Source organism: Aulonocara stuartgranti, assembly GCF_965226115.1.
Source record: "Aulonocara stuartgranti genome assembly, chromosome: 15".
Lineage (NCBI taxonomy): Eukaryota > Metazoa > Chordata > Actinopteri > Cichliformes > Cichlidae > Aulonocara > Aulonocara stuartgranti.
In genome coordinates, this window is record NC_138951.1 from 24,596,083 (window position 1) to 24,623,746 (window position 27,664).

At 45.4% G+C, this 27,664-nt stretch overlaps 2 protein-coding genes across 2 annotated transcripts in view; one reads left to right on the forward strand and one right to left on the reverse strand.

The window, feature by feature from the left end:
* The window catches only part of LOC309689835 (uncharacterized protein), a gene marked incomplete at its 5' end in the record, with an annotated part of 76,791 nt that extends 72,146 nt beyond the window's left edge, over positions 1–4,645 (forward strand). Inside the window, one exon of the mRNA XM_082506498.1 lies at positions 4,168–4,645. Coding sequence (XP_082362624.1) covers positions 4,168–4,268 — 101 coding nt within the window. The 3' untranslated portion in view covers positions 4,269–4,645. The remainder of the gene's footprint in view (positions 1–4,167) is intronic.
* Positions 4,646–4,735: 90 nt separating this feature from the next.
* On the reverse strand, positions 4,736–25,813 carry LOC309689490 (collagen alpha-1(XII) chain-like). The gene is made up of 13 exons (XM_082505957.1): positions 25,683–25,813; positions 24,960–25,075; positions 23,893–24,042; positions 19,334–19,453; positions 15,056–15,220; positions 9,894–10,040; positions 8,338–8,505; positions 7,766–7,885; positions 7,513–7,677; positions 6,922–7,068; positions 5,839–5,984; positions 5,266–5,395; positions 4,736–5,123 (listed from the first exon to the last, which is right to left on the reverse strand). Exons 2-13 carry the CDS (start codon positions 25,036–25,038, stop codon positions 5,113–5,115), a joined length of 1,548 nt encoding a protein of 515 aa, XP_082362083.1. The 5' UTR covers positions 25,039–25,075; positions 25,683–25,813; the 3' UTR covers positions 4,736–5,112.
* Positions 25,814–27,664: the final 1,851 nt, after the last annotated feature.

Genomic DNA, 27,664 nt, shown 5'->3' on the forward strand with positions numbered 1-27,664 from the left:
TGAAAGTCAGTGTTCATGACTCCACCATAACATGGCCATAAAATGGCCTGCATGGCAGAGCTTCAAGATAAAAACCACTGCCACACACACACACACACACACACACACACACACACACACACACACACACACACACACACACACATATATATACTGTATATATATATATAGAATAGGAAATCAGGAAGGGAGCAAACACTTTTCACACCATTGTATTTGGAAACTATAGGACTGAGAGATGGCTGTGACCAAATCAGCAGCTGTCCAAGTCTCCATGTGACTCTTGTTGTTATAGTAACAGCTGTGAAAGCTTTACCGATCTGGACTCTGTCAGGGTTGATGTCAAACACACTGATGCGCCCAACACTCCAGGAGCCATTGACCAGCAGCACGATGTTGGCTTTTGCTGTTGTATTACACTGAGCACATGCAAGAAGACAGTGGTGTTGGAAGGAGTCGAGGTTAGCGAGACACCTGATGCACAACAGATACCTGACATGAGGGCCTGTTTGGTCTTATTTGGACTGTTTATGGGTGAGAAAAGTGAGAAAAAGTGAAAGGAAATGCATCAGGAGGAGAGACAAGTGAGGAGTAGGAGTACATCACAACAACTCGCCCACTCACAGGAAGTGTGAGAGCTGTGGTTCAGTAAGAAAGGATCTTTGTGTAGGAACCTCCACTTGTTTCCTGATTGGTGGGGAGTCAGTAACTGTATCTGCTTCCCACTAAAACAGGAACATCTGCCAGGATCACCGCGTCATCAGGAGTCTGATGAGAAGCATAACATGAGACTTTTTCCTAGGAAAAAGTGTAAGTGTAAACAGAGCTCTTTGACACACTACAGTAAAGGGAAATATCCACTTTCGCATGACTAAAGACCCCTTTATCCAGCATCCAGCAAGATATCCCATATGGAAAAGAAATAGTAAAAACTTATTAAAGACTTGCATAAGATGTGGCCTACTTCATATAGTGAATCATATAAGGCTTATATGATTAACTCATGAAAGTGGCCACTTTCTCATTACTTTCATATATTGTTTTAGTAAGTATCCAAAACATGCAAGTTTCATTTATATAATTTTTCAAGGGATCTTACATCTGTTTTCACTCTTGTATGCTTTTCGCAGTTTTCACAGTTTCACACAAGACAGATACAAACTTTACGAGATTTATATATATGTTTTCCATATGGGATGCATTTATGGTGATACCAGTAAAGCTAAGTGCTGGCGTGGCTGCTTCCAAATGGGTAATTATGTGACACATGAGTTAATCAGTTGGTCAATTTCTAGACGTTAATCGACACTTCAGAACATTTTACTATGTTCTGCATGACACTCCAAATGACTCCAAATGAGAAGACAGAGGTGAGGGAACTCGAGCCATGCATTCCTAAATAATGTCTCTGTGAGGAGAAAATTGTTTAGAAGATAAAGAAACTCACAACTCAGATATCTATTTTTTACATGCGCATGGGCGGTCACGGTCCGATCTGCACTGCACCAAGTGTGCACAACAGATGTGACACAGGGAAACCGCCCAGGGCTTTCAGAGCATCCTTTATTTATACTTCAAATGAGCTTTCAAGGAAGTAGGAGTGGCATGTTCAGAATACAAAAACATTTCCATAAAAGGAGAAAACTGTTCACTTGTCTGCTGAAACAGGAGGTAGCTTGGTATGTATAGAAATTCAGACATTCCCATAAAAGGAGAGAGAGACCGTTAGCTTGTCTGTTAACACAGGAGGTAGTATCATATGTCACCGCATTCTTCTACACATATGGCTTCACTCTCTTTTCCTGTGGTGGTTCCAATTCACAAGCTCTTCTTCCTTTAAATGAAGCTACAACTAAACGAGACTTCAATGCTCACGTGGGTAACGACAGCGAGACCTGGAGGGGCGTGATTGGGAGGAACGGCCTCCCTGATCTGAACCCGAGCGGTGCTCTGTTATTGGACTTCTGTGCTAATCACAGTTTGGCCATAACGAACACCCTGTTCAAACATAAGAGTGTCCATAAGTGCACGTGGCACCAGGACGCTCTAGGCCGTAGGTCGATGATCGATTTTGTAATCGTATCAGCAGACCTGCGACCATATGTTCTGGACACTCGGGTAAAGAGAGGGGCTGAGCTGTCAACTGATCACCACCTGGTGGTGAGTTGGATCAGGTGGCGGGGGAAGACGCTGGACAGACCTGGTGCACCTAAACGCGTAGTGAGGGTGTGCTGGGAACGTCTAGCAGAGGCCCCAGTCCGCGAGATCTTCAACGCACACCTCCGGCAGAGCTTCAACAGCATTCCGAGGGAGACTGGGGACATTGAGTCCGAATGGACCATGTTCAGCGTCTCCATTGCCGAAGCTGCTGCATTGAGCTGCGGCCGCAAGGTGGTTGGTGCCTGCCGTGGTGGTAATCCCCGAACCAAATGGTGGACACCAGAGGTGAAGGGAGCCACTAGGCTGAAGAAGGAGTCCTATCGGGCTTGGTTAGCCCGTGGGACTCCGGAGGCAGCCGACAGGTATCGACAGGCCAAGCGGAATGCGGCTCGGGCAGTGGCTGAAGCAAAAACTCGGGTGTGGGAGGAGTTCGGAGAGGCCATGGAAAAAGACTTTCGGACTGCCTCGAAGAGATTCTGGCAAACCGTCAGACGTCTCAGGAGGGGAAAGCGGTGCTCTACCTGCACTGTGTATAGTGCTGGCGGAGCGCTGCTGACGTCGACTGAGAAAATTGTCAGGCGGTGGAAGGAATACTTCAAGGACCTCCTTAATCCCACTGACACGTCTTCCGAGGAGGAAGCAGAGTCTGGGGATGAGGGGAATGACCCGCCAATTTCCGGGGGCGAGGTCACTGAGGCAGTTAAACAACTCCTTGGTGGCAGAGCCCCTGGTGTTGATGAGGTCCGCCCCGAGTTCCTGAAGGCTCTGGACGTTGTAGGGCTGTCCTGGTTGACACGCCTCTGCAATGTTGCGTGGAGATCAGGGGCAGTACCTGTGGACTGGCAGACCGGGGTGGTGGTCCCCATCTTTAAGAAAGGGGACCGGAGGGTGTGTTCCAACTACAGGGGGATCACACTCCTCAGCCTCCCTGGGAAAGTCTATGCCAGGGTTCTGGAAAGGAGAGTTCGTCCGTTAGTCGAACCTCGGATACAGGAGGAACAATGCGGTTTTCGTCCTGGTCGCGGAACACTGGACCAGCTCTTTATCCTCTCCAGGATACTTGAGGGTGCATGGGAGTTTGCCCAACCAGTCTACATGTGTTTTGTGGACTTGGAGAAGGCATTCGACCGTGTCCCTCGGGGTGTCCTGTGGGAGGTGTTGCGGGAATATGGGGTGTCTGGCCCATTGCTACGGGCCATTTGATCCCTATACAACCGTTGCAAGAGCTTGGTTCGCATTGCCGGCAATAAGTCGGACTCGTTCCCGGTGGGTGATGGGCTCCGCCAGGGCTGCCCTTTGTCTCCGGTTCTGTTCATAATTTTTATGGACAGGATTTCTAGGCGCAGCCAAGTGGCGGAGGGCTTTCACTTTGGTGGCCTCAGAATCTCATCTCTGATTTTTGCAGATGATGTGGTTCTGTTGGCTTCATCGGGTGAGGGCCTCCAGCTCGCACTGGAACGGTTCGCAGCCGAGTGTGAAGCAGCGGGAATGAGGATCAGCACCTCCAAATCTGAGGCCATGGTTCTCAGCCGGAAAAGGGTGGAGTGCCCACTCCGGGTCGGGGATGAGTTCCTGCCCCAAGTGGAGGAGTTCAAGTATCTCGGGGTCTTGTTCGCGAGTGATGGGAGAAGGGAGCCGGAGATCGACAGACGGATTGGGGCTGCAGCTGCAGTAAGGCGGACGCTGCACCGGTCCGTCGTGGTGAAGAGGGAGCTGAGTGTAAAAGCAAAGCTCTCAATTTACCGGTCGATCTACGTCCCTACCCTCACCTATGGCCACGAGCTGTGGGTAGTGACCGAAAGAACGAGATCGCGGATACAAGCGGCAGAAATGAGCTTCCTCCGAAGGGTGGCTGGCCTCTCCCTTAGAGATAGGGTGAGAAGTTCGGCCATCCGGGAGGGGCTCAGAGTAGAGCAGCTGCTGCTCCACATCGAAAGGAGCCAGCTGAGGTGGTTCGGGCATCTGACAAGGATGCCCCCTGGGCGCCTCCTGGGTGAGGTGTTCCAGGCATGTCCCACCGGGAGGAGGCCCCGGGGCAGACCCAGGACACGCTGGAGAGATTATATCTCTCGGCTGGCCTGGGAACGCCTTGGTATTCCCCCAGATAAGCTGGAGGAGGTGGCTGGGGAGAGGGAGGTCTGGGCCTCTTTGCTTAGGCTGCTGCCCCCGCGACCCGGCCCCGGACAAAGCGGATGAGGATGGATGGATGGATGGATATACTCAAATTAAACTGTTATATTTCAAGACCATGGACAGCGAACATGGTTTTCACTGTGATCTCCAACATGACTGTTTTTAAAGGTGGAACTACACAGTTTCAGCTACACTTCGACAATACATAAGATGTCACGGAGATCGTGCATTGCACTTGTCAGATTAGGCTCATCACACTGAAATGAATTGACTGCGCTTTTTAAACACACCTGAAAAACTAACCACACCTATCAACGCTATTGTGCGGATTGTACTCACACACTAATTTAGTTGGAAACAGCAGCTCAGTTTTGTGGACTCACACATTTTACCTTTATCCACCAACAGTCAGCCATTCTACACACAAAGAGCCACAAACTGGTTTGTTGATCATGGGAGCCATGTTGTTTTTATTGATCCTCGGATCAACATAAAGAGAGTACATGAAGTAACTGTAATGTAGTCACATTTATAAACAATTTGAGTCTGAGTGCTCGCACCATGCAAACTCCACAAAGGATGAAACCAGGAGCTGGAATCAGGAATCTTATTGCTGTGAGACAGAAGTGTTAACCATGGTGGTGAAGCAGTTAGCACTGATCATAATGATCCTAAAAACACTGAAATAAAGATATGAACACGCAGACCGACACAGATGGAGTATTTTCAAGTGGCTGACTGGTTTTGGGGGAGTGGAAACAACTGAAGAAGAGGAGTTAAACTTTCTTCTGAATGATGCCCCCACCGCTCAAATGACACCTATCCATCTCCTGAAAGGAAGAGTTCAAAGACGAAGATAGAACTAGTTTGTCGTGCACATGGTAACCTGAACATCAAACATAGTGTCCATGCACTAAATAAAATGATGAATTTTTTTTGTTCTTTAATTTTTGTAGAAGAGGAAACACTCACGGGTGGTCTCGGTGCCCCTGAGAGGCTCGCTGCTCCGCTCGCCCACCACAGCATAAACATTGAGGACGTACTCAGTCAGAGGGTTTAGATTTTCCAGCACTACAGTGGTCACTGATCCCTCGACTTGCAGCTGAAACGATAAAGCAATGGTTCTTATTCTGTTGACCAGTGAACGAGTAAATGACAGGTGGATTTGATCAAAACCAAAGAATACTTCAAACCAACAGTTGGACTCACTTTTGGGATTTTGTGAGTGTCACAGTTCTGGGTCTTCAACACGGTTTTCAGTTCTGCATTAATTTTCTGTTTCTTATTGTGTGGCATTGGCCACTTTCTGGGCCAGGTTCTGTTCATAAGTTTCTGAAATGTAAAACTCTAGACTCAATGAGTCTTATGCAGCATTTTTATACACTGTTTATGCTCTGATGGGTGTATATTTTTATATTTGGGTTGTCACAAATAAATGAAATGAGAGTTTTGCCATCAGTATGAATTACATGTATTCTGATGGTGGGAGCTAAAAGCCTCTGGTCTCTGGTTACAAAATAACATAAAGGGGAGAGCTCATCTCACCTCCTTGTGGGGTCCTCCGGGTGCTATCGAGTAAGTGACGCGAAACTGGTCCACGGTGCCGTCAGGTGGAGTCCAGGTGGTGCGGAAGGAGCTCTGTTTCACCTCTGAGGTCACCAGGTTGGTTGGTGCCCCCAGTGGCTCATCGTCTGAATAAGAGACAGAGCACAGAGAATGGAATCCATCATGTTGACATCAAACGATGCAACATATCACATATCCTTTTATCATTCAGCTAAGCTAAGAGGATAATCTTCTGTTTTCAGTGCAGAATTGATTTGTGAATAACAAAAACAAAGTAATTTCTATTTCCTGTGTGTCATGTGTCGTCAGTTTCATTGCTGAAACAGGGTAAACGCTGCTGTGCCAATGAGTGCTTAATCTTTAAAGCCTGAACCATGAAATAATTGTAAGAATTTTCCATTTCTTTTGAAAATACAGTTTTTTTTAAAGCCTCTGATGAATCGGACTGGACAGCCGGAGAAAAGCAGCCAATGTATGAAGAAAAACTTGGAAAGTCCTGAAGAACGCATGGAAAGCTATTGCTAAAAACCACTTTAACAAATTATAAGAGTCAGGTTCCCCAGAAGGAAATCTAAAGGTATAAGAGTTGGCTCAAGACTTTTGCACAGTAACTGTATTAGTCTATTAGTTAGTATTAATTAGTAGATTTATCAGTGCTTTGCTCCACCGTCTTGTCTAAATATGGAAACCTCTGACTCAAAAACCAACAGAGCGATAATCGTTAAGCTAAAGTTGAGGGTTTAAAATTCACAAGCCAGTGGGTGATGTGACAATGATACAATGATATAGATATATATTTTTACTAAATGTACACTTATTAAATCACTTCAAAATTTCAGGAGATTAAGTTATTCAAGCTATATTAAAGGTTTTCTACACAACATTAATAAACAATGCAGTTTGGTTACTCTTTTAAGAATCAGCTTGATCAGTTTCATAGTATATGTACACATACAAGGAATTGGGCTCCAACTAATTTCCGACCTTTTGAAATCTTGACCAGTGCAAGATTTCATAAAAGTTATTGAGATGCTGGTCTTATAATTATCCAGTGTCTCCAACCTGAGCCCTTTAAGCTGTTGTACAAGTTGATTGTGAGGTCATTAACGATGTCCGGCAGGAACTCAAAGTCAGTGACGGAGTATACGTGACTCTCATCTGGATCAGAGGCGATGGACTTCAGCTCATTCTCATCAATATGAGCTATACCTACCAGAAAAATGCACGATCAGATTGAGAATTACACATTTAAACAGAGACTAAGAACAAAAATAATATCAGTGTCTTCCAAATGAATCAGTCAAGCTTCACTCCTGTTAGCGAAGAACAGGAAACTGACGTTAAAATTGGTCAGTGCAAGACTGGAAACTCCTGAGATCTTTCTTTCTACTGCAACATTTAAATGCTGAGATTAGAATTTGCATAAACAACATAAAAGCGTGGACCCATTTTGCCTTGTAAGAACACTTCAGGCTAATGGTAGTGGTGGAAATGGTAGTGGGGCCCTTAGTACCAACTGAACCATCATTTAAATATCAAAGCATGAGTATTGTTGCTGGTGTTTTTTCTTTCTTTCTTTTTTAAATCACAGTCTGTAGCTCATTGCTGCTTTCCTTGCATTTTTTCCCTGTGTAAACAACCAAGCTCACTAACCAACAGCATAGAGCTCAATGCCACTGTCTCTGAGTTTCTGTGAGACTCGGATGACTTCGTCCTGGGACCTTCCATCAGTGATCAGGATGCCAATTTTGCGGGAGTCTCCACGCATCCCCACATTAGGTTTGAAGTTGTTTTCAAGCATGTAGTTTAGAGCCAAGCCTACAACACAGCAGCAAAGATGTTTTACCAAGACTTCAGTTGGAAACATTGCGGTGGGGGGAGCCTAGCAATGCTGTTAAAAAGTCACCTGTCATGGTGTTTCCTCCTTTATGTGGCAGGTTGGCAATGGCATGCAGCAGGGATGCTTTGGTGGGGTGGGCGTTGAGGTGCCATTCAGTCCTTGGATCACCACTGTACTGAGTCAGACCTGCAGAAAACACATCCAATAATGTAGAACACCAAAGATACACAAACTCTGATCCTCAGCTTTTTCACAAAATAGACAAAATGATAACAACTACAAATAAAGAGGGACAAACAAAGCAACCTATTCTGCTTTTCCTTATTTTCTGCCATCTATACACTGTTCCAACGGTGGATGTTCAATGTAAACAAAGTTTTGAATAATGAGATTAGTGTACATACAAGTAATCCTTGTAAAGCCAGGCTTCAGACTACTCGAAATGTTTGGTACATGTTCAGCATAACGTAAAAGAAACCAGATATCCAGTCATCTCAGGCACAGAAGCCCCACCCACCTGCTGTTTAAATCATCTGCCTGTAAAGAACAGCCAATCAGAGGAAAGCTGACTTAAAGTAGTGATTCTGAAACTTCTTCTCATTTGCCCCACTTTTTAAATGAATCAAATCAACCTTTACCGATCTGGACACTTTCTGGGCCAATGTCAAACACACTGACCACACGAGCAATGAAGTTGCAGACTGTTTTGAAGTTTACGCGTCCAACACTCCAGGATCCGTCAACCAGCAGTACGATGTCGGCTTTCGCTGTGGTGTTACACTGAGCATCTCCAGAGAGAGGTGGTGCTGTTGGGAGGAGGGGAGGTTAGTGAGACACCTGGTACACAACAAATACCCACCTCACCTATTGAGTCCCATTTTAACTGTTTGTATGTGAGAGAAAAGTGAGAAAGAGTGAGATGAAATACATAAGGAGGAAAGAAGACAAAGGCACAGAAAAGACTGTCGATTCTTTTCTCGTCAGATAACTGGCCCTGTGTTCTCAGTAGGAAGTAGCCTCTCCCACACTGTGATCTATGGCGCCACCTGCTCCCAAAATTATTTACATGTTCCTGCTCCAGGAAAAGGCTGCTCAGCTGTTCAAAACAAGTTAGGAGACGTTTTAGCTCTTTTAAGGGACTGCAGTAATAAACACAGTAGTCTAAAAAGCAGCCTCCTATCTGGTTTTCCTAATCAGTTTTCCTTGACGTCAATGGAAATCCAAATGAGATCAAGAAAAGGTGCAAAGCAGATCATATAAAAAAGAACCACTGTTCAAAAATACAAGTTTAGTACAATATTTGAAATTTTAAATAGATACTAATAAAGTGAAGTAAAATTTATTTCATATTGAGGTGAGTTGGTCATTCTATCCGCTCTTATTTTCTCTCTCTACAACAGCGTTTGGGAATTCTCATTCCCGACCATTTTCATTCTTTTGGTCACTACCCAAACCTCATGACCATAGGTTAGGATAGGGACGTAAATCAGCTGGTAAATTAAAAATTTCACTTTTATGCTCACTTCTCACTTCACCACAAAAGATCAGAGCAGTGTCCACACCACACCAATCCACGTGTAAATCTTTCACTCCACTTTGTCCTCCCTTGTGAGCAAGATAGAGATACTTGAAGTCCTCCACTCCACCCTTCTCCAGCTTAGAACATGGCCCCAGATTTGGGGGTGCAAATTCTCATTCCAATGCACAATGACTGAAAATAGCACAACTAAAGAACAATGGGCTGTGAGGCCAGTTTCTTGATCATTAATATTCAAATTGTCATGACCATTGATCAACAGCCACTGGTCAAAGACCATTGATCAATAACCAATGATCAGTGGCCATGAGTACCATTTACAGAGAGTTGGGGAATAGCTGTAATCACAGCATTGTAAGATGGTGAAAGGTGTGCCCTACATGGCTATTTCTAACTCTAAATAATAGTACAAGCCATGAAAGTAAAGTCATGATTGCAATGTTGAACAATTAAAGGGCAATAGCCTTTATTAAATCACTAAAAAATGTGCCACTCTACACTTCCTAAAAGAGTTATACAACAGATTCAAATAACTAGCTATAGCCTCTTGTCAGAAAAACTAAAATTGGGAAGTCTTTTCAGCTTTGTAAAGTGTTGAACAATGTATCTAAAGCTAACTGTGATGCTGGTCTAATGCTCCAGTTACTCATTACCAACCTGAGGCCTTTATGCTGTTGCACAAGTTGATTGTGACATTGTCAACGATGTCCAGTAGGAACTGGAAGTTGCTAACTAGGTACATGTGACTCTCGTCCGGATCAGAGGCAATGGACTTCAGCTCGTACTCATCATAACTTCCTATACCTGAGGGACAAATGATTAGGTTGAGAATTTCACTTCAAAATAGAGATTTCAAAACAAAAATAGCATATCAGTGTCTGCTAAATAAATCAATAAACCATCATTAAATAGGTACACTTAATAAAAATTAAAATCTGGATTTAAGAGGGAGCCATTAAAGAGAAGCCAATATAGGAGAAAGATGCTCTCTCTTTCTAGCCCATTAGATATATATAATTCAAACTACTGCAGCACAGTACTTGTAATACTTACAGCATCCTCTAATCACTATAATACATTATTATGGTCAACAGTATCAAACACTGCACTGAGGTCTAGCAGGACAAGCACAGACATCTGTGATGAGCTCTGAAACCTGACTGAAACTCTGGAATAAACCATTCCTCTGCAGGTGCTAATTTAGCTGTTTTAAAACTACCCTTAGCTTAGACAGCTGGGTGCTGAGAAAGCTGGGATTGAGGGAGAGATTGAAGTTGCCCCGGCTTTCCTATCACATCTGAGAGGGTAAAAAGTCTTATCATCCAGCCTTTTATGCTTAAAATGATGCACGGTATAACAGGGCTTTTCCATATTTTCTAACAGTAAACCATCTTTATTCTTGATCAAAGATATGATCAAAACATACGTTTGATTAACATGTTGAACGGGAAATGTAGTTTCAGTAGTGAAAATTACATTAATGTCTGGATTTTGTGTGCATAGACGTGATCCAGCTTTCACCTTGGAGAATCAGTGTCTGCAGGAATGCGAGGAACGTCTTCTGCTGGAATTTTCAACAGTGAACATCTTAGGTACCATCTTATGAACTGTTCATCTCACAGAAGACAAAGGGAAGAACACGGTATCTCTTCTTCACTTAACATTTATACCTGTTTACCCTTTTCCCCCATTCTCTTACTTGACGTCACATCTTCTCAGATGACATCTGACATGTTGACAGGTTTTTGCTGCTGTGCTGAAGTCAAAGTGAACTTTATTTATATCAGGAGTCAGCACAGAGACTACAAGCCCATTATCATCAATGGAGCTCCAGTGGAGAGGGTGCAGTCCTTCAAGTATCTCGGTGTCCACATCTCCTCAGACCTGACATGGTCTGCCCACATTCATGTCCAGACCAATTGTCCGCCCTTTCTATCTGCCCCGTGAGTTCACCTCGGTCATCGCCACGGCGGTCTACATCCCACCCCAAGCGGACACAGGTATGGCTTTGTCCGAATTACATGATGTGCTGAGCTCGCTTCAAAACAAGGACCCGGGCGCAGCCCTCATTGTAGCAGGAGACTTTAACAAAGCGAACCTCAGACAAGTCATGCCAAACTTTTACCAGCATGTCTCGTGTCCAACGAGAGGGGATCGAATTTTGGATCACTGCTACACGCCATACAAGCAGGGCTACAAAGCTGTCTCACACCCGGCTTTTGGGAAGTCTGACCACAACGCCATCTTCCTCATCCCCCAGTATAAACAAAGCATACGGAGGGAAGACGTGACCACGAGGGAGGTAAAACGGTGGACTGCCCAATCAGAAGCTACGCTACAGGACGCACTCAACGACGTCGACTGGGACATGTTCAGAGCATGCGCAGTCGACATCAACGAGTTTACGGAAGTAGCAGTATGCTTCGTCAATATGCTAGCGGAGGAGATTATCCCCACTGCGAGAGTCACCACATTCCCAAACCAGAAACCGTGGATGGACAGATCGATCCGCACTGCAGTAAACGCCAGGACCGCCTCCTACAACGCGGGTCTCGCCACTGGCGATATGAGCGCCTACAAAGCGGCCTCATACGGCGTGCGGCGCGCGGTGAGAGATGTCAAACGCCGGTACCGGGAACGTGTGGAGTCCCACTTCCACCAGGGCGACACACGGAGTATGTGGCACGGACTACGCACCATTACGGACTACAAAGCCAGGGACACTGCGCCGATCAACGCCGACTCTGCATTCACCAACGAGCTGAATCAGTTCTACGCCCGTTTTGAGGTTAGCCAGGCGGCTAATGCTATCTACCGCCTGACTACCGAGGACAGTGACGTCATCAGCGAGAGACCGGTGACCAGCATCGCGGAGCATGACGTCCGAGCGGCACTGAGGAGAGTGAACACAAGGAAAGCGGCGGGGCTAGACGGCATCACCAGCCGTCTGCTGCGCTGCTGTGCTAACCAGCTAGCAGGTGTGTTCACTTACATCTTCAACGAGTCCCTGGCGAAGTCTGTGGTCCCCACATGCTTCAAAAGATCCACCATCATCCCTGTGCCCAAGAACAGCAAACCCTCATCCCTGAACGATTGAATGAAGGTGTTTGAGAGGCTGTTGAAGAACATCATCTCCTCCTCCATCCCAGACACCAAAGATCCGCTGCAGTTCGCCTACAGATCCAACAGATCCACAGAGGATGCCATCACCCACGTCCTACACACCACTCTCAGCCATGTGGACAAGAAACAGGGTAACTATGTGCGAATGCTGTTTGTTGATTACAGTTCAGCGTTTAACACAATAGTGCCCTGCAGACTGTTCACAAAGCTGAGGGATCTGGGACTTAACAGCAGTCTGTGTGCATGGGTGTTGGACTTCCTCACTGGCAGATCTCAGGTGGTGAGGGTGGGCAGGTGCTTCTCCAACAGCATCACCATCAACACAGGAGCACCTTAGGGATGTGTCCTCTCACCACTGCTCTACTCCCTCTACACTTCAGACTGTGTGGCCACCCATGGCTCCAACACCATTGTGAAGATTGCTGACGACACAGTGGTGTTGGGTGCCATCTCCAACAACGATGAGACGGCCTCCATGGATGAAGTGAAGAATCTGGCATCGTGGTGCCAGGACAATCACCTCCAGCTGAACGTCAGCAAGACCAAGGAGCTGGTGGTGGACTTCAGAAGGGGTCAGCACAGAGACTACAAGCCCATTATCATCAATGGAGCTCCAGTGGAGAGGGTGCAGTCCTTCAAGTATCTTGGTGTCCACATCTCCTCAGACCTGACATGGGCTGCCCACATTCATGTCCAGACCAAAAAGGCTAGGCAGCGCCTGTATCACCTACGACAACTGAGGAAGTTCAGGGTCTCTCCAAAGATCCTCAGGATTTTCTATACAGGCGCTGTGGAGAGCATCCTCACACAGAACATGACATCGTGGTTTGGGAACAGCTGTGTGAAGGACCAAAAAGCTCTCCAGAGAGTGATCCATACAGCAGAACGCTGCTGCAGGGTTGCTCTCCCCCCGCTTCAGGACACCTACACCAGGAGATGCCGGACTAGAGCAGCGCAGATACTGAAGGACCCGTCCCATCCTGGCAACAAACTGTTCCAACTTCTGCAATCTGGTAGAAGGTTCCGCATCTTCCGGGCAAGGACAGAGAGACTCAAGAGGAGCTTCTATCCCCAAGCCATCCGTGCCCTAAACACACACACCCGCCCTCTCACATCATCTATAATTGACTGAGACAGGACTCTCTTCCAGACACTAAACCAAGGCACAATGTACATTTCAATTCCTTTAATTTTAAATATGTTTATATTGTCTATCCTGTAAAATAGTCAGATGTCTATTCATATTAATGTACAGAATTCACCTGCTTGCTGCTACTACTGCACATTCACCCAATGTATATACTATATATATATATATATATATATATATATATATATATATATATATGTTCTTCCTCTACACCCCCCCCCCCCCCCTTCCACATGTCGAGGAGTCAGGCTACATTTCACTGTGTGTTATACTTGTATAACTATGCATGTGACAAATAAAGAACCTTGAACCTTGAACTTGAACCTTGAACCTTGAAAAAGGCTAGGCAGCGCCTGTACCACCTATGACAACTGAGGAAGTTCAGGGTCTCTCCAGAGATCCTCAGGATTTTCTATACAGGCGCTGTGGAGAACATCCTCACACAGAACACCACATTCTAGTTTGGGAACAGCTGTGTTAAGGACCAAAAATCTCCTCAGAGAACGCTGCTGCAGGATTGCTCTCCCCCACTTCAGGACATCTACACCAGGACTAGAGGAGCGCATATACTGAAGGACCTGCCCCACCCACGGGGTGGCTGTAGCTCAGGTGGCAGAGCAGGTCAGCCACTAATCAGAAGGTTGGTGGTTCGATCCCAGGCTGCATCCTGGCTGCATGCCAAATATCCTTGGGCAAGATACTGACCCCATGTTTGCCTACACAGGTGGCGCCTGTGTCCGGCAGCCTCGCCTCTGTCAGTGCGCCCCAGGGCAGCTGTGGCTACAATGTAGCTTGCTATCGCCAGTGTGTGAATGTGTGTGTGAATGGGTGAATGACTGAATGTAGTGTAAAGCGCTTTGGGGTCCTATGGACTACAAATGCGCTATACAAATGCATTTACCATTTACCATCCTGGCAACAAACTGTTCCAACTTCTGCAATCCGGTAGAAGGTTCCGCATCATCCGGGCAAGGACAGAGAGAGTCCAGAGGAGCTTCTATCCCCAAGCCATCCGGACCCTAACACCTCCCCACCACCACACACACACACGCTCTCTCACATCATCCAAGGTTGTTTTATTGTCAGGGTTAGAATTAGGTTATGGTTAGGTTTGGGCTAAGGGTTAGGCACAAACATTCATTTTTGATAGTTAAGTTTAGGGTAAGTGGCAAGGGAAAGCATTATGTCAATTAGATGTCCTCATTAGGATACGAAAACAGGATGTGCGTGCGCGTGTGTGTGTGTGGTTTTTTTTTTTATGTGTAGGTGTGTGTGTAGGTGTGTGTGCGTGCATCATGCGTGCGTGCGTGTTTGCTGGGCAAGAAACATTATACAATCATGTTAGAGTGGCACCCAACTACCCAGCACATTATGCCAGGCCCACAATCTGTGCAGGTGGTGGAAGCGTTTCCTTGTATGGTGGCTGAGCTAGCTAGCACGAACCTAAGAGTAAGTGCATTTTGTTTCAAGTGGTACAAGTTGTAGCTCATCACTGCTTAGCTAGTGTTACTTTTGTTTTCCCATTTAAACAATCAAGATCACTCACCAATAGCATAGAGCTTGATGCCTCTGTCTCTCAGGTTCTTTGACTTAAAGTAAACTTCATCTTGGGACTTTCCGTCAGTGATCAGGACACCGATTTTGCGGGAGTCTTCTCGCATGCCCACACTGGGATTTAAGTTGTTGTTACAGATGTATCTTAGAGCCCAGCCTACAAAATAGCAACAAAGAAGTTTTACAAAGAGTTCAGCCAGAACAGGTACATGTCACAATGCAGCAACAGACTCAAGCGTTGGATCAAGAAAAAAGTTGAACAGTTTATTTACAAAAGTCACACAAGTGATATATACAAAATGTGCAGGGGAAAAGAGGTCCAGACATCCTAGGGCGGGGAAGGGCAACAACAATCCTCTTCAGTCACACACACGAGAATGTTCTCTTCAGTCACACACGCCACTCGATACACTCGTCATAACCAACATACATACGTCAGAACTCCAATGGAAAACAGGCAGGGACACGTCCAGGGAAATCTATGCACAAAAAGAGAATGAAGTCACAAACCAGGAAAATATATCAGGAACGAGATTAGCATGAGAGAGCCGGGCAACACTGACAAGAATCATGCAACGATCCAGCGATGAGAAACACCGACCTGCCATCTTAAATAGTCGCCAGAGAGCCATGGTAGTGAGCAGCAGGTCCTTGTTACATACCTTGGTGCGCAGCAGCACAGACTACGTAGCTCGCCAGGCATGACGGCACCTGGGGAGATGGTGGTGGTCCAAGGGTACCTCGAAGGGAGACAATCCGGTGGCTAAGTAGATTAAGCGTACTCTATCCAGGGAAGACAGTGACTCCATACGGACTGGTTGGTTGATGCCACACAACGGAGGGCTGCTTCCTGTTCCTGGCTCATGCGTTCGGTTTGCCCATTGCTCTGCAGGTGGAAACCAGAGGATCAACTAACCCTAGAGCTCTTAGCAAAACAGAACACCTTCCAGACTCTTGAAGTGAACTACGGCCCTTGGTCGGAGACGATATCCTCTGGTATCCCATGAAGGTGGAAAACATGGGTAGTCAGGAGTGGGGCTGTTTCCAGGGCCGTAGGAAGCTTGGGTAGTGTGAGAAAAAGGGCAGCTTTAGAAAAATGATCAACAATGGTGAGGATGACTGTATTATCTGCCGAGGGTGGAAGGCCGATGACAAAGAGGGAGACCCAATCTCCCAGGTGATGGCTCCCACTGTGCAGGATGGAGGTAGGATGGGTGAAGCTTCACAGGACTCTTCAGATGAAGTAAACTGCCAGGAAAGATGAGATGACTGAGATGTTTTGCAGTTTGTAGATCGGTCAGGTTCTTGAGATCCATCCAAACAATGAATGGTGCCCCCACTCCTCCAGGGCGAGCTTGATCACCAGTAGCTCATGGTCTCCCACATCATAGTTTCGCTCTGCAGGTGATAACTGACGAGAAAGAAAAGCACATGGGCGGAGCTTACTGGGAGAGGACAGCCCCAATTCCAGTGTCAGAGGCGCAGGTCTGTTTGAAGCCCAAGCAAACCACTGCTTGAGCTGGCTGAAAGCTGCCTGAGCCAACTGGTCCCACTGAAAGAAGCACTTGGGAGAGGTTGGGCGGGTTAAAGATATGGCTTTTTTGCTGAAATCACAGATAAATCTATGGTAGAAAGTGAAAGAAAAAACAAGGAACCATTGTAATTGCTTTCGGTTTCGTGTTCTGGCCAATCCAACACATCCTGTACCTTAACAGGGTCTGGTTTCAGGTTCCCCTGCTGGATGATGTAGGCCAAGAAACTGACCGTGTCAATGTGGAATTCCCATTCTTCACCTCTGACAAAAAGTCGGTTCTCCAGGAGACACTGGAGCACCTGCTTTACATGATTCTTGTGTTCTTCAAGCGATCTGGAAAAGATGAGGATATCATCTTGTGGTGGAGGTGTGGTCCCTGGCTCAGCTGCAAGGGAGGAGTGGTGCAGTGAGCTCAAAGGGGCGGTACCGGGAGGCAGGTGAGCCACAGGTGGTGGCGATTGACTGATGATGGTATTTCTTTCCGTTTCTCTATATAGTGAAGGCAGAGTCGAGTGGAGAGAGGAGAGAGCTGGACTGGAACAGACTGTTTTCCTTGAGTGCCCAACTGTCAATAAAAAGCAATAATAGTGAGCACAATCACCGTGTATGTCATGTACGTCTACAAGTGATGCCGAAACCCAGGAGTGGGGTGTCTGACCCAAACAATGAACCACCCGCCCAGCCTGTGCAGTTGTTGACACAGTTGTTGACACAGTTGTTGGCACAGATGCTGGCGGAGATGGCAATGATGTGCCAAGACTGGGCGGTGGCCCAGCGGGAACACCTGATTAAGCTGCAGGAACACTCAGACTGGCAGACCAGGTCCTGGAGTCGCTGGCGCCACCAAAACTATCTCCTCTGTCAGTAACGATGCACTGGATGGGGGACGGTGACGATGCCCAGGTCTTTTTGGAGGCATTCCGTGCAATGACAGAGGCGTGCCAGTGGTCACAGCGGAGTGGGCCCAGCGGCCGATTCCACTACTGTAGGGGGAGGCTCAAACGGCAGCCCTCAGCCTACCGCCAACCTTGTGGAGCAGCTTCTTAACAAAGAAGCTTCTTAAGCCTCCTTTACTGGCGGGCGCGACCTTTTGGCTTAGCGGGGCAAACAGCGATAATGTGGCCCTTACAGCCGCAACACAAGCACTCACCAGACGTAAAGCGGCAGTGCTGTTCAGCTACAGTTATGTGGTGAGTTGATTGCAGGTGTGTTGGCCAAAGGCCAGAACCTCTGATGAGTTCTGCCTTGGCAGATGAGAGATAAAGCAGAGGAAAACAAAAACAAACAATGGAGTGTTTGATCCTTGAGTGACGCCGAGAAGGCACGGGAACCACAACAGTACAGTCATATGAGAAGATTACAAAGACTTGTTTTTTGTTTGTTTGTTTCTCTCTTGGTGTCAGCTTACTGTGATGGGGGTTTATAGTCCCAGGAGCTGTTTTGTTTTTGGCATGCAATTTACTCCTGGTAGGATCTCCCTACAAACAGATCCCAAGTAAGGGATCAAATTGAGGGGATTTAGAAAGCCTCTATAAACAGGAACTCCAGAGACCACATTACACTGATTGGGACAGGGTTCCATGGCCCTACTTGGAGGCAATACTGTGGATTGATTGGCAGGCAGCGGCAGAAGCTCTAGCGGTCTAATCCCCAATTGCCAGTGACTACAAGGACATGGAACATCACCACTCTAGTGTTGATAGAGCCTAAGCTTGTGCATGAGGATGAAAGATCCTGTCTAGATATAGTCAGACTCACCTCAACACTCCACTTCTGGAACCAGCTTCCTTGGAGAGGTGGTGGAAAGGAGTTGTATCCCTTGCCATATGGTGTCACTACACTTTTTTTTTCTTAGGGAAAAAGAGATTCAACTCTGCAGCTGCATGTCTTGTACACTCAGGTAAAGACAGGAGGAGAGCTGTGAACTGATCACTTTTGATGGTGAGTTATAAAAATCATCATGCCCAGACATATAGTGTGGGTGCACTGCAAGTGTCTAGCAGAAGCCCCTGTACTGGAGATCTTCAACTTCCACCTATCCCAAGGAGGCTGGATACACTGAGTCAGAGATCACTCCATGAATCCACAGACAGCTGCCAAGTATAGCCCATTGTCATAGGCCTTTTGGAGACTATAGTGAGAGCTTCTTTTGCATTGCCAATAATAAGTCATACACCTGCGGGCTGGACTCCATCAGGATTACATTTGTCACAATTCTGTTCACATTTTTATCGAAAGAATTTCTAGGCACAGCCAAGGAGACAAGGGTGTTGGGTTTGGTGGTCTCTCCTTTTGCAGACGTTGTGGTTCTATTGACTTCATCAAACAATGACATCCAGTTGTCACCAAGATGTCTTGCAGTCAAGTTTGAATCAGCTGGACGAGAATTGGCCAGTCAAAGTCTAAGACTCAGGTTCTCAGTCATAAAAACTTGGAGTGCCCAATCAGGCTGTAACTGAGTAGCTGTCCTACATGTAGACATTCAAGTATCTTGGGGTTATTGTTTGTAAGTCAGTGAAGGATGGTTGGTCTAGCATCTGTCATGCATATCCTATATCGCTAATTGTATTGCTATTGCTATACACTATTGTGGTAAGTGTCCTAGTTGGACATCAACTAGCTGGACACGTCTAACTAGGACGAGGCCCCAGGGAACACTCAGGATGGTCTGGCATTGGCATTCGGGTCAGTTTAAATGCAGGAAGGACAGGTCTGTTGTGCTATTTAAAAAAATACCTGTCATGGTGCTTCCTCCTTTATAAGGCAGGTTGGCGATGGCCTCCAGTAGGGATGCTTTGGATGGGTGGGCATTCAGGTGCCATTCGGTCCTTGGGTCATCGCTGTACTGAACCAGACCTACAGAAAATACATCCAACAATGTAGCAAAACACCAAGGATACCCCATCTCTGACTTTCAGCTTCTTCACAAAATACAGGGAGTGCAGAATTATTAGGCAAATGAGTATTTTGTCCACAGCATCCTCTTCATGCATGTTGTCTTACTCCAAGCTGTATAGGCTCGAAAGCCTACTACCAATTAAGCATATTAGGTGATGTGCATCTCTGTAATGAGAAAGGGTGTGGTCTAATGACATCAACACCCTATATCAGGTGTGCATAATTATTAGGCAACGTCCTTTCCTTTGGCAAAATGGGTCAAAAGAAGGACTTGACAGGCTCAGAAAAGTCAAAAATAGTGAGATATCTTGCAGAGGGATGCAGCAGTCTCAAAATTGCAAAGCTTCTGAAGCGTGATCATCGAACAATCAAGCGTTTCATTCAAAATAGTCAACAGGGTCGCAAGAAGCGTGTGGAAAAACCAAGGCGCAAAATAACTGCCCATGAACTGAGAAAAGTCAAGCGTGCAGCTGCCAAGATGCCACTTGCCACCAGTTTGGCCATATTTCAGAGCTGCAACATCACTGGAGTGCCCAAAAGCACAAGGTGTGCAATACTCAGAGACATGGCCAAGGTAAGAAAGGCTGAAAGACGACCACCACTGAACAAGACACACAAGCTGAAACGTCAAGACTGGGCCAAGAAATATCTCAAGACTGGTTTTTCTAAGGTTTTATGGACTGATGAAATGAGAGTGAGTCTTGATGGGCCAGATGGATGGGCCCGTGGCTGGATTGGTAAAGGGCAGAGAGCTCCAGTCCGACTCAGACGCCAGCAAGGTGGAGGTGGAGTACTGGTTTGGGCTGGTATCATCAAAGATGAGCTTGTGGGGCCTTTTCGGGTTGAGGATGGAGTCAAGCTCAACTCCCAGTCCTACTGCCAGTTTCTGGAAGACACCTTCTTCAAGCAGTGGTACAGGAAGAAGTCTGCATCCTTCAAGAAAAACATGATTTTCATGCAGGACAATGCTCCATCACACGCGTCCAAGTACTCCACAGCGTGGCTGGCAAGAAAGGGTATAAAAGAAGAAAAACTAATGACATGGCCTCCTTGTTCATCTGATCTGAACCCCATTGAGAACCTGTGGTCCATCATCAAATGTGAGATTTACAAGGAGGGAAAACAGTACACCTCTCTGAACAGTGTCTGGGAGGCTGTGGTTGCTGCTGCACGCAATGTTGATGGTGAACAGATCAAAACACTGACAGAATCCATGGATGGCAGGCTTTTGAGTGTCCTTGCAAAGAAAGGTGGCTATATTGGTCGCTGATTTGTTTTTGTTTTGTTTTTGAATGTCAGAAACGTATATTTGTGAATGTGGAGATGTTATATTGGTGTCACTGGTAAAAATAAATAATTGAAATGGGTATATATTTGTTTTTTGTTAAGTTGCCTAATAATTATGCACAGTAATAGTCACCTGCACACACAGATATCCCCCTAAAATAGCTAAAACTAAAAACAAACTAAAAACTACTTCCAAAAACATTCAGCTTTGATATTAATGAGTTTTTTGGGTTCATTGAGAACATGGTGGTTGTTCAATAATAAAATTATTCCTCAAAAATACAACTTGCCTAATAATTCTGCACTCCCTGTATACAAAGTGATGAGAATTAAAATAATCAAAAATGTGATAAGTAAAGGAAATCTTGGAGCTGAAATTAGATCAGTGCTAATAAATTAGTTGGATATAGTGAATATTTGTTTTTAATTTTGTATTGCTGTGCTGTCATTTATTATCTTACTAATAAAAAACAACTCAGTAATTTTAAATACTTGGATGGATGTATTTGCTGGATAATATCCTACAAATCAACCTTTTAAGCTCAAGTATTGATGTGGAAGATTAAAAGTCCTGATATCAGATTTGTACTCAGTATCAGCAGAGTACCCAAAGTACCAAAGTATCTGTATCAATCGGAACTGGAAAAGTTGCATCGGTGCCCTTTGATCTTCTGTTCTTAAATGAGTCATATAAATAAACTGACATGGCTTATTCTTTAATAAATGATCAGAAGAAATTTTAAGGGAGGAGGAGCTACAACAGCTTTTTTTTAAGAGGGGGCAGAACAAAGGCTCTGCATACAGTGGGGCAAAAAAGTATTTAGTCAGCCACCAATTGTGCAAGTTCCCCCACTTAAAATGATGACAGAGGTCATGTCATGATCCTGGGTCTGCTGACCCAGCGTTTTGTGTTTAGTTTATGTAGCCTTCAGGTTTCCTAAGTTCATCATAATCATGCCTAGGTGTTTCTAGTTATTTTCCCCTCGTGTTTCCACTATGTTAAGTCTCCCCTGCTTTTCATGTATTTCATGTCTGTGGCTTATGTTGTCAGTTCAGGTTGTCATGTCTATATCTCACTGTGTTTCCTGTTTTATTGTGAAGAGGTCTGGTGTGTCTGTGTTCATCATGTTCAGTTACTCTCCCCCTGTGACGTAATTATGTTCATGTGTCAGCTGGGTTCCCCAGGTGCTGCCACTTCCCTCATTATCCTCCTGTGTCCATTTAGTCTGTGTGCTCTCAGCCATTCTTTGTCAGGTCGTCCGTTGTATTCACCCGTTGTACTCGTCCGTTGTTTCCTATGTCTCCGCTCCAGGTATCCCTGTCAGTTTGTTATGTTTAGAGTTTTCTATGTTTTGTTTTAGTTCACCCAGTTTAGGTCATTGTTTAGTTTTCATCGATTCCCTATTATTTTGTACCCTCGTTTCTTGCCTTAATAAACGGCTTGTTTTGTTATTCATATCTCATTTGGGTCTGCGCTTGAGTCCTTCCCTGCAACATACGGTCTGCCCTAGCCAGACCGTGACAGGTCAGTAATTTGCACCAGAGGTACACTTCAACTGTGAGAGACAGAATGTGAAAAAAAAATCCATGAATTCACATGGTAGGATTTGTAAAGAATTTATTCGTAAATCAGGGTGGAAAATAAGTATTTGGTCACCTCAAACAAGGAAAATCTCTGGCTCTCACAGACCTGTAACATCTTCTGTAAGAAGCTTTTCTGTCCCCCACTCGTTACCTGTATGAATGGCACCTGTTTGAACTCATCATCTGTATAAAAGACACCTGTCCACAGCCTCAAACAGTCAGACTCCAAACTCCGCCATGGCCAAGACCAAAGAGCTTTCGAAGGACACCAGGAAAAGTATTGTAGACCTGCACCAGACTGGGAAGAGTGAATCTACAATAGGCAAGCAGCTTGGTGTGAAAAAATCAACTGTGGGAGCAATCATCAGAAAATGGAAGACATACAAGACCACTGATAATCTCCCTCGATCTGGGGCTCCACGCAAGATCTCATCCCGTGGGGTCAAAATGATCATGAGAACGGTGAGCAAAGATCCCAGAACCACACGGGGGGACCTGGTGAATGACCTGCAGAGAGCTGGGACCAAAGTAACAAAGGTCACCATCAGTAACACACTACAACGGCAGGGAATCAAATCCCGCAGTGCCAGACGTGTTCCGCTGCTGAAGCCAGTGCATGTCCAGGCCCGTCTGAAGTTTGCCAGAGAGCACATGGATGATACAGCAGAGGATTGGGAGAATGTCATGTGGTCAGATGAAACCAAAGTAGAACTTTTTGGTATAAACTCAACTCGTCGTGTTTGGAGGACGAAGAATACTGAGTTGCATCCCAAGAACACCATACCTACTGTGAAGCATGGGGGTGGAAACATCATGCTATGGGGCTGTTTTTCTGCCAAGGGGACAGGACGACTGATCTGTGTTAAGGACAGAATGAATGGGGCCATGTATCGTGAGATTTTGAGCCAAAACCTCCTTCCATCAGTGAGAACTTTGAAGATGAAACGAGGCTGGGTCTTCCAACATGACAATGATCCAAAACACACCGCCCGGGCAACAAAGGAGTGGCTCCGTAAGAAGCATTTGAAAGTCCTGGAGTGGCCTAGCCAGTCTCCAGACCTCAACCTCATAGAAAATCTGTGGCGGGAGTTGAAAGTCCGTGTTGCTCGGCGACAGCCCCAAAACATCACTGCTCTCGAGAAGATCTGCATGGAGGAATGGGCCAAAATACCAGCTACTGTGTGTGCAAACCTGGTAAAGACCTATAGTAAACGTTTGACCTCTGTTATTGCCAACAAAGGTTATGTTACAAAGTATTGAGTTGTATTTTTGTTATTGACCAAATACTTATTTTCCACCCTGATTTACGAATAAATTCTTTACAAATCCTACCATGTGGATTCATGGATTTTTTTTTTCACATTCTGTCTCTCACAGTTGAAGTGTACCTCTGGTGCAAATTACTGACCTCTGTCATCATTTTAAGTGGGGGAACTTGCACAATCGGTGGCTGACTAAATACTTTTTTGCCCCACTGTATGATAACATGATGCAGTATACAATAGTAGCAGCAGTGAAAGCTTTACCGATCTGGACTCTGTCAGGGCCGATGTCAAACACTCTGACCAGGCGAGCGATGAAGCTGCGGATGGTTTTGAAGTTCATACGCCCAATGCTCCAGGAGCCGTCAAGCAGCAGCACGATGTCGGCCTTCGCTGTGGTCTTACACTGAGTGTCTGCACAGGCACAGTGGTGTGTGTGTGTGTGTGACATCTGGTACACAACAGATACTCACGACAAATGTCTGTTAAGTCTTATTGTGTGAGGGAAAATTGAGAAAGACAGACAGGAACTACATCAGGAGGAGAGAGGAGTACATCACAAAAACTCACTATCAGAAAGCAGATTACATTACATAACACAAATAATTTGTCTCAGAGTAGGATGTGATGCATAATAACGAACCTGATGTCTCACAGTGGTAAAAACAAATGACAAATATTCCAAATCCATTCTGAATGACTGTTGATCAGTCCTAAACCCCCTCAACTTTCTTTATAGAGCAGCATTTCAGAGTAATTGTTCTGCAGCATGTTAAATATGCCTTACAGCATCTCTGCCTGACCACATGGACCTGTAAAAAAACACTAAATTAAATCCTGCTGTGGATCCAAGATCTTGGAGTTGGGAAATCAGTCACTGTATCTGCTTCCAATTACAACAGGAACTTCTGCTAAGGATCAGCATGTCCTTTGAGTCTGATGGGAAGCATTGCATGAGACTTTTTCATAGGAAAAATTTGCATTGTAAATCTTAATAAACATGAAGCCACATTTAACTACACATTCAAGCTGCATTACTGCTCTCGGTAAGCTATATTTAGTGGATTAAACGACTTTAAAAAATAAAAAGCTCCTCCCAGGAAATTCAAACTAGATTTAAGTTCTGATGGATTATCTGATCATCAAAACTCTTGCCTATGAGTTAAAGCAAAACACTTCACAGGCGTAGTTTGCTTCAGTTATTATTTTAATGTAGACAAAAAGTGCAGTTACACACAGCAGGAAGAGGACAGACAGAGGTGAGAGGAGGTGGAGGAAGTCAGATGTGTTGGATCAAAGAGGAAGAGGAGGGGGAGGAGGAGCGACTTTACCTTGCTCCTGGGCCTGAGAGGAGGACAGCAGCAGTGCCACGAGGGCCACAACTGTTGCCAGAGAGAGCCTGCTCTTCATCTTCAGCTCTACTGGTCTCAGCAGCGCATGAAGGAAGCTGCAAGAGGAACCAAGGAGGCGGTAAGGCTTCCTCGGGGCTTCACAAAACTGTTAATCCTCCCTGAACGTGAACCTCAGAGCTAATTATTGCACCTTTATTTTCATTTAAATCTACATTATGCTTAAAACAACAAAACAACTCAGCTTTGAAGAGAAAAATAACTCACATGAATATTACATGAGCAGCAATAAGATCACATGACAACCTTCTGTATGAAAGACTAAAATTCACCAAATTCTACAAAATATTTAAGAAAATCTTTTTTTCTGTCTCTACAATATATTCTTTTTCTGTCATTTCTGTGGCTCAGATTATTTCCTCTCAGAGTAAAGACATGCATTTAATATTTCTGCATGATGAGAAATATTCACTCATGAGGACAAAGTCATCCCACTGTCTTGCGTAATGGAGGATCAAGCCGTGGCACTGTACGCAATTACGCACAGCAACGGTGAGATATAATCCATATAAAAAAATGACAACAACAACAAAAAGTAATATTTCAGAATTTAAAAAGCACGCAGATTTTAAACAGATGATAAATGAAGGCGTGTGAATCAATCCCCCTTAAATTGCACCCAAACAGAAACCTTCAGGCGCTGACCTTCAGAGGAGACGGACACAAATGTCGTTTGCTTAAACAAAAAGTCTTCGCTGTAGACTGCAGTCTTCTTCCAAGTGTGAAGAGTCTCCACACAATCTGCTACTTAACAGGGGGTGGGCTGCTCCCAGCTCTGCCGGCCCCGCCACAGTGAGCTCTTACGACATCCAGCCATGATGCTTCATTTATGGCACCGCTATTGTGTCTGTTTGTGTATCTGTTTGTCCACAGAAATTAGCTTTAAGCCAGTGCCAACCTGTTTCCGTGCAGTCTCCAGAGTTCTAACCGCAGCTTTTTGGACATGGATAGCACGGCCGAATGCTGATTGGTTGACAAGTGGGCAGGAACAGAGAAAGGACTGATGGTGGAGGAAAATTTGTCCAAAAAAAATAACAATACAATGAGATATCCCAGATATCATATTTAACGTACACACGCTTGACCTATATTTATATATTTTTCCACCTGCAATTAGCAAGCTGCGCCTGTCCTGTTAGTAAATTACCCAAAACTCGTGTCTTAGTTTGTGATTAGGTGCTAAATTTCACTGCTCTTACAGTGGGGCAAAAAAGTATTTAGTCAGCCACCGATTGTGCAAGTTCCCCCACCTAAAATGATGACAGAGGTCAGTAATTTGCACCAGAGGTACACTTCAACTGTGAGAGACAGGATGTGAAAAAAAAATCCATGAATCCACATGGTAGGATTTGTAAAGAATTTATTCGTAAATTAGGGTGGAAAATAAGTATTTGGTCACCTCAAACAAGGAAAATCTCTGGCTCTCACAGACCTGTAACGTCTTCTGTAAGAAGCTTTTCTGTCCCCCACTCGTTACCTGTATGAATGGCACCTGTTTGAACTCATCATCTGTATAAAAGACACCTGTCCACAGCCTCAAACAGTCAGACTCCAAACTCCGCCATGGCCAAGACCAAAGAGCTTTCGAAGGACACCAGGAAAAGTATTGTAGACCTGCACCAGACTGGGAAGAGTGAATCTACAATAGGCAAGCAGCTTGGTGTGAAAAAAATCAACTGTGGGAGCAATCATCAGAAAATGGAAGACATACAAGACCACTGATAATCTCCCTCGATCTGGGGCTCCACGCAAGATCTCATCCCGTGGGGTCAAAATGATCATGAGAACGGTGAGCAAAGATCCCAGAACCACACGGGGGGACCTGGTGAATGACCTGCAGAGAGCTGGGACCAAAGTAACAAAGGTCACCATCAGTAACACACTACAACGGCAGGGAATCAAATCCCGCAGTGCCAGACGTGTTCCGCTGCTGAAGCCAGTGCATGTCCAGGCCCGTCTGAAGTTTGCCAGAGAGCACATGGATGATACAGCAGAGGATTGGGAGAATGTCATGTGGTCAGATGAAACCAAAGTAGAACTTTTTGGTATAAACTCAACTCGTCGTGTTTGGAGGAAGAAGAATACTGAGTTGCATCCCAAGAACACCATACCTACTGTGAAGCATGGGGGTGGAAACATCATGCTATGGGGCTGTTTTTCTGCCAAGAGGACAGGACGACTGATCTGTGTTAAGGACAGAATGAATGGGGCCATGTATCGTGAGATTTTGAGCCAAAACCTCCTTCCATCAGTGAGAACTTTGAAGATGAAACGAGGCTGGGTCTTCCAACATGACAATGATCCACAACACACCGCCCGGGCAACAAAGGAGTGGCTCCGTAAGAAGCATTTGAAAGTCCTGGAGTGGCCTAGCCAGTCTCCAGACCTCAACCCCATAGAAAATCTGTGGCGGGAGTTGAAAGTCCGTGTTGCTCGGCGACAGCCCCAAAACATCACTGCTCTCGAGAAGATCTGCATGGAGGAATGGGCCAAAATACCAGCTACTGTGTGTGCAAACCTGGTAAAGACCTATAGTAAACGTTTGACCTCTGTTATTGCCAACAAAGGTTATGTTACAAAGTATTGAGTTGTATTTTTGTTATTGACCAAATACTTATTTTCCACCC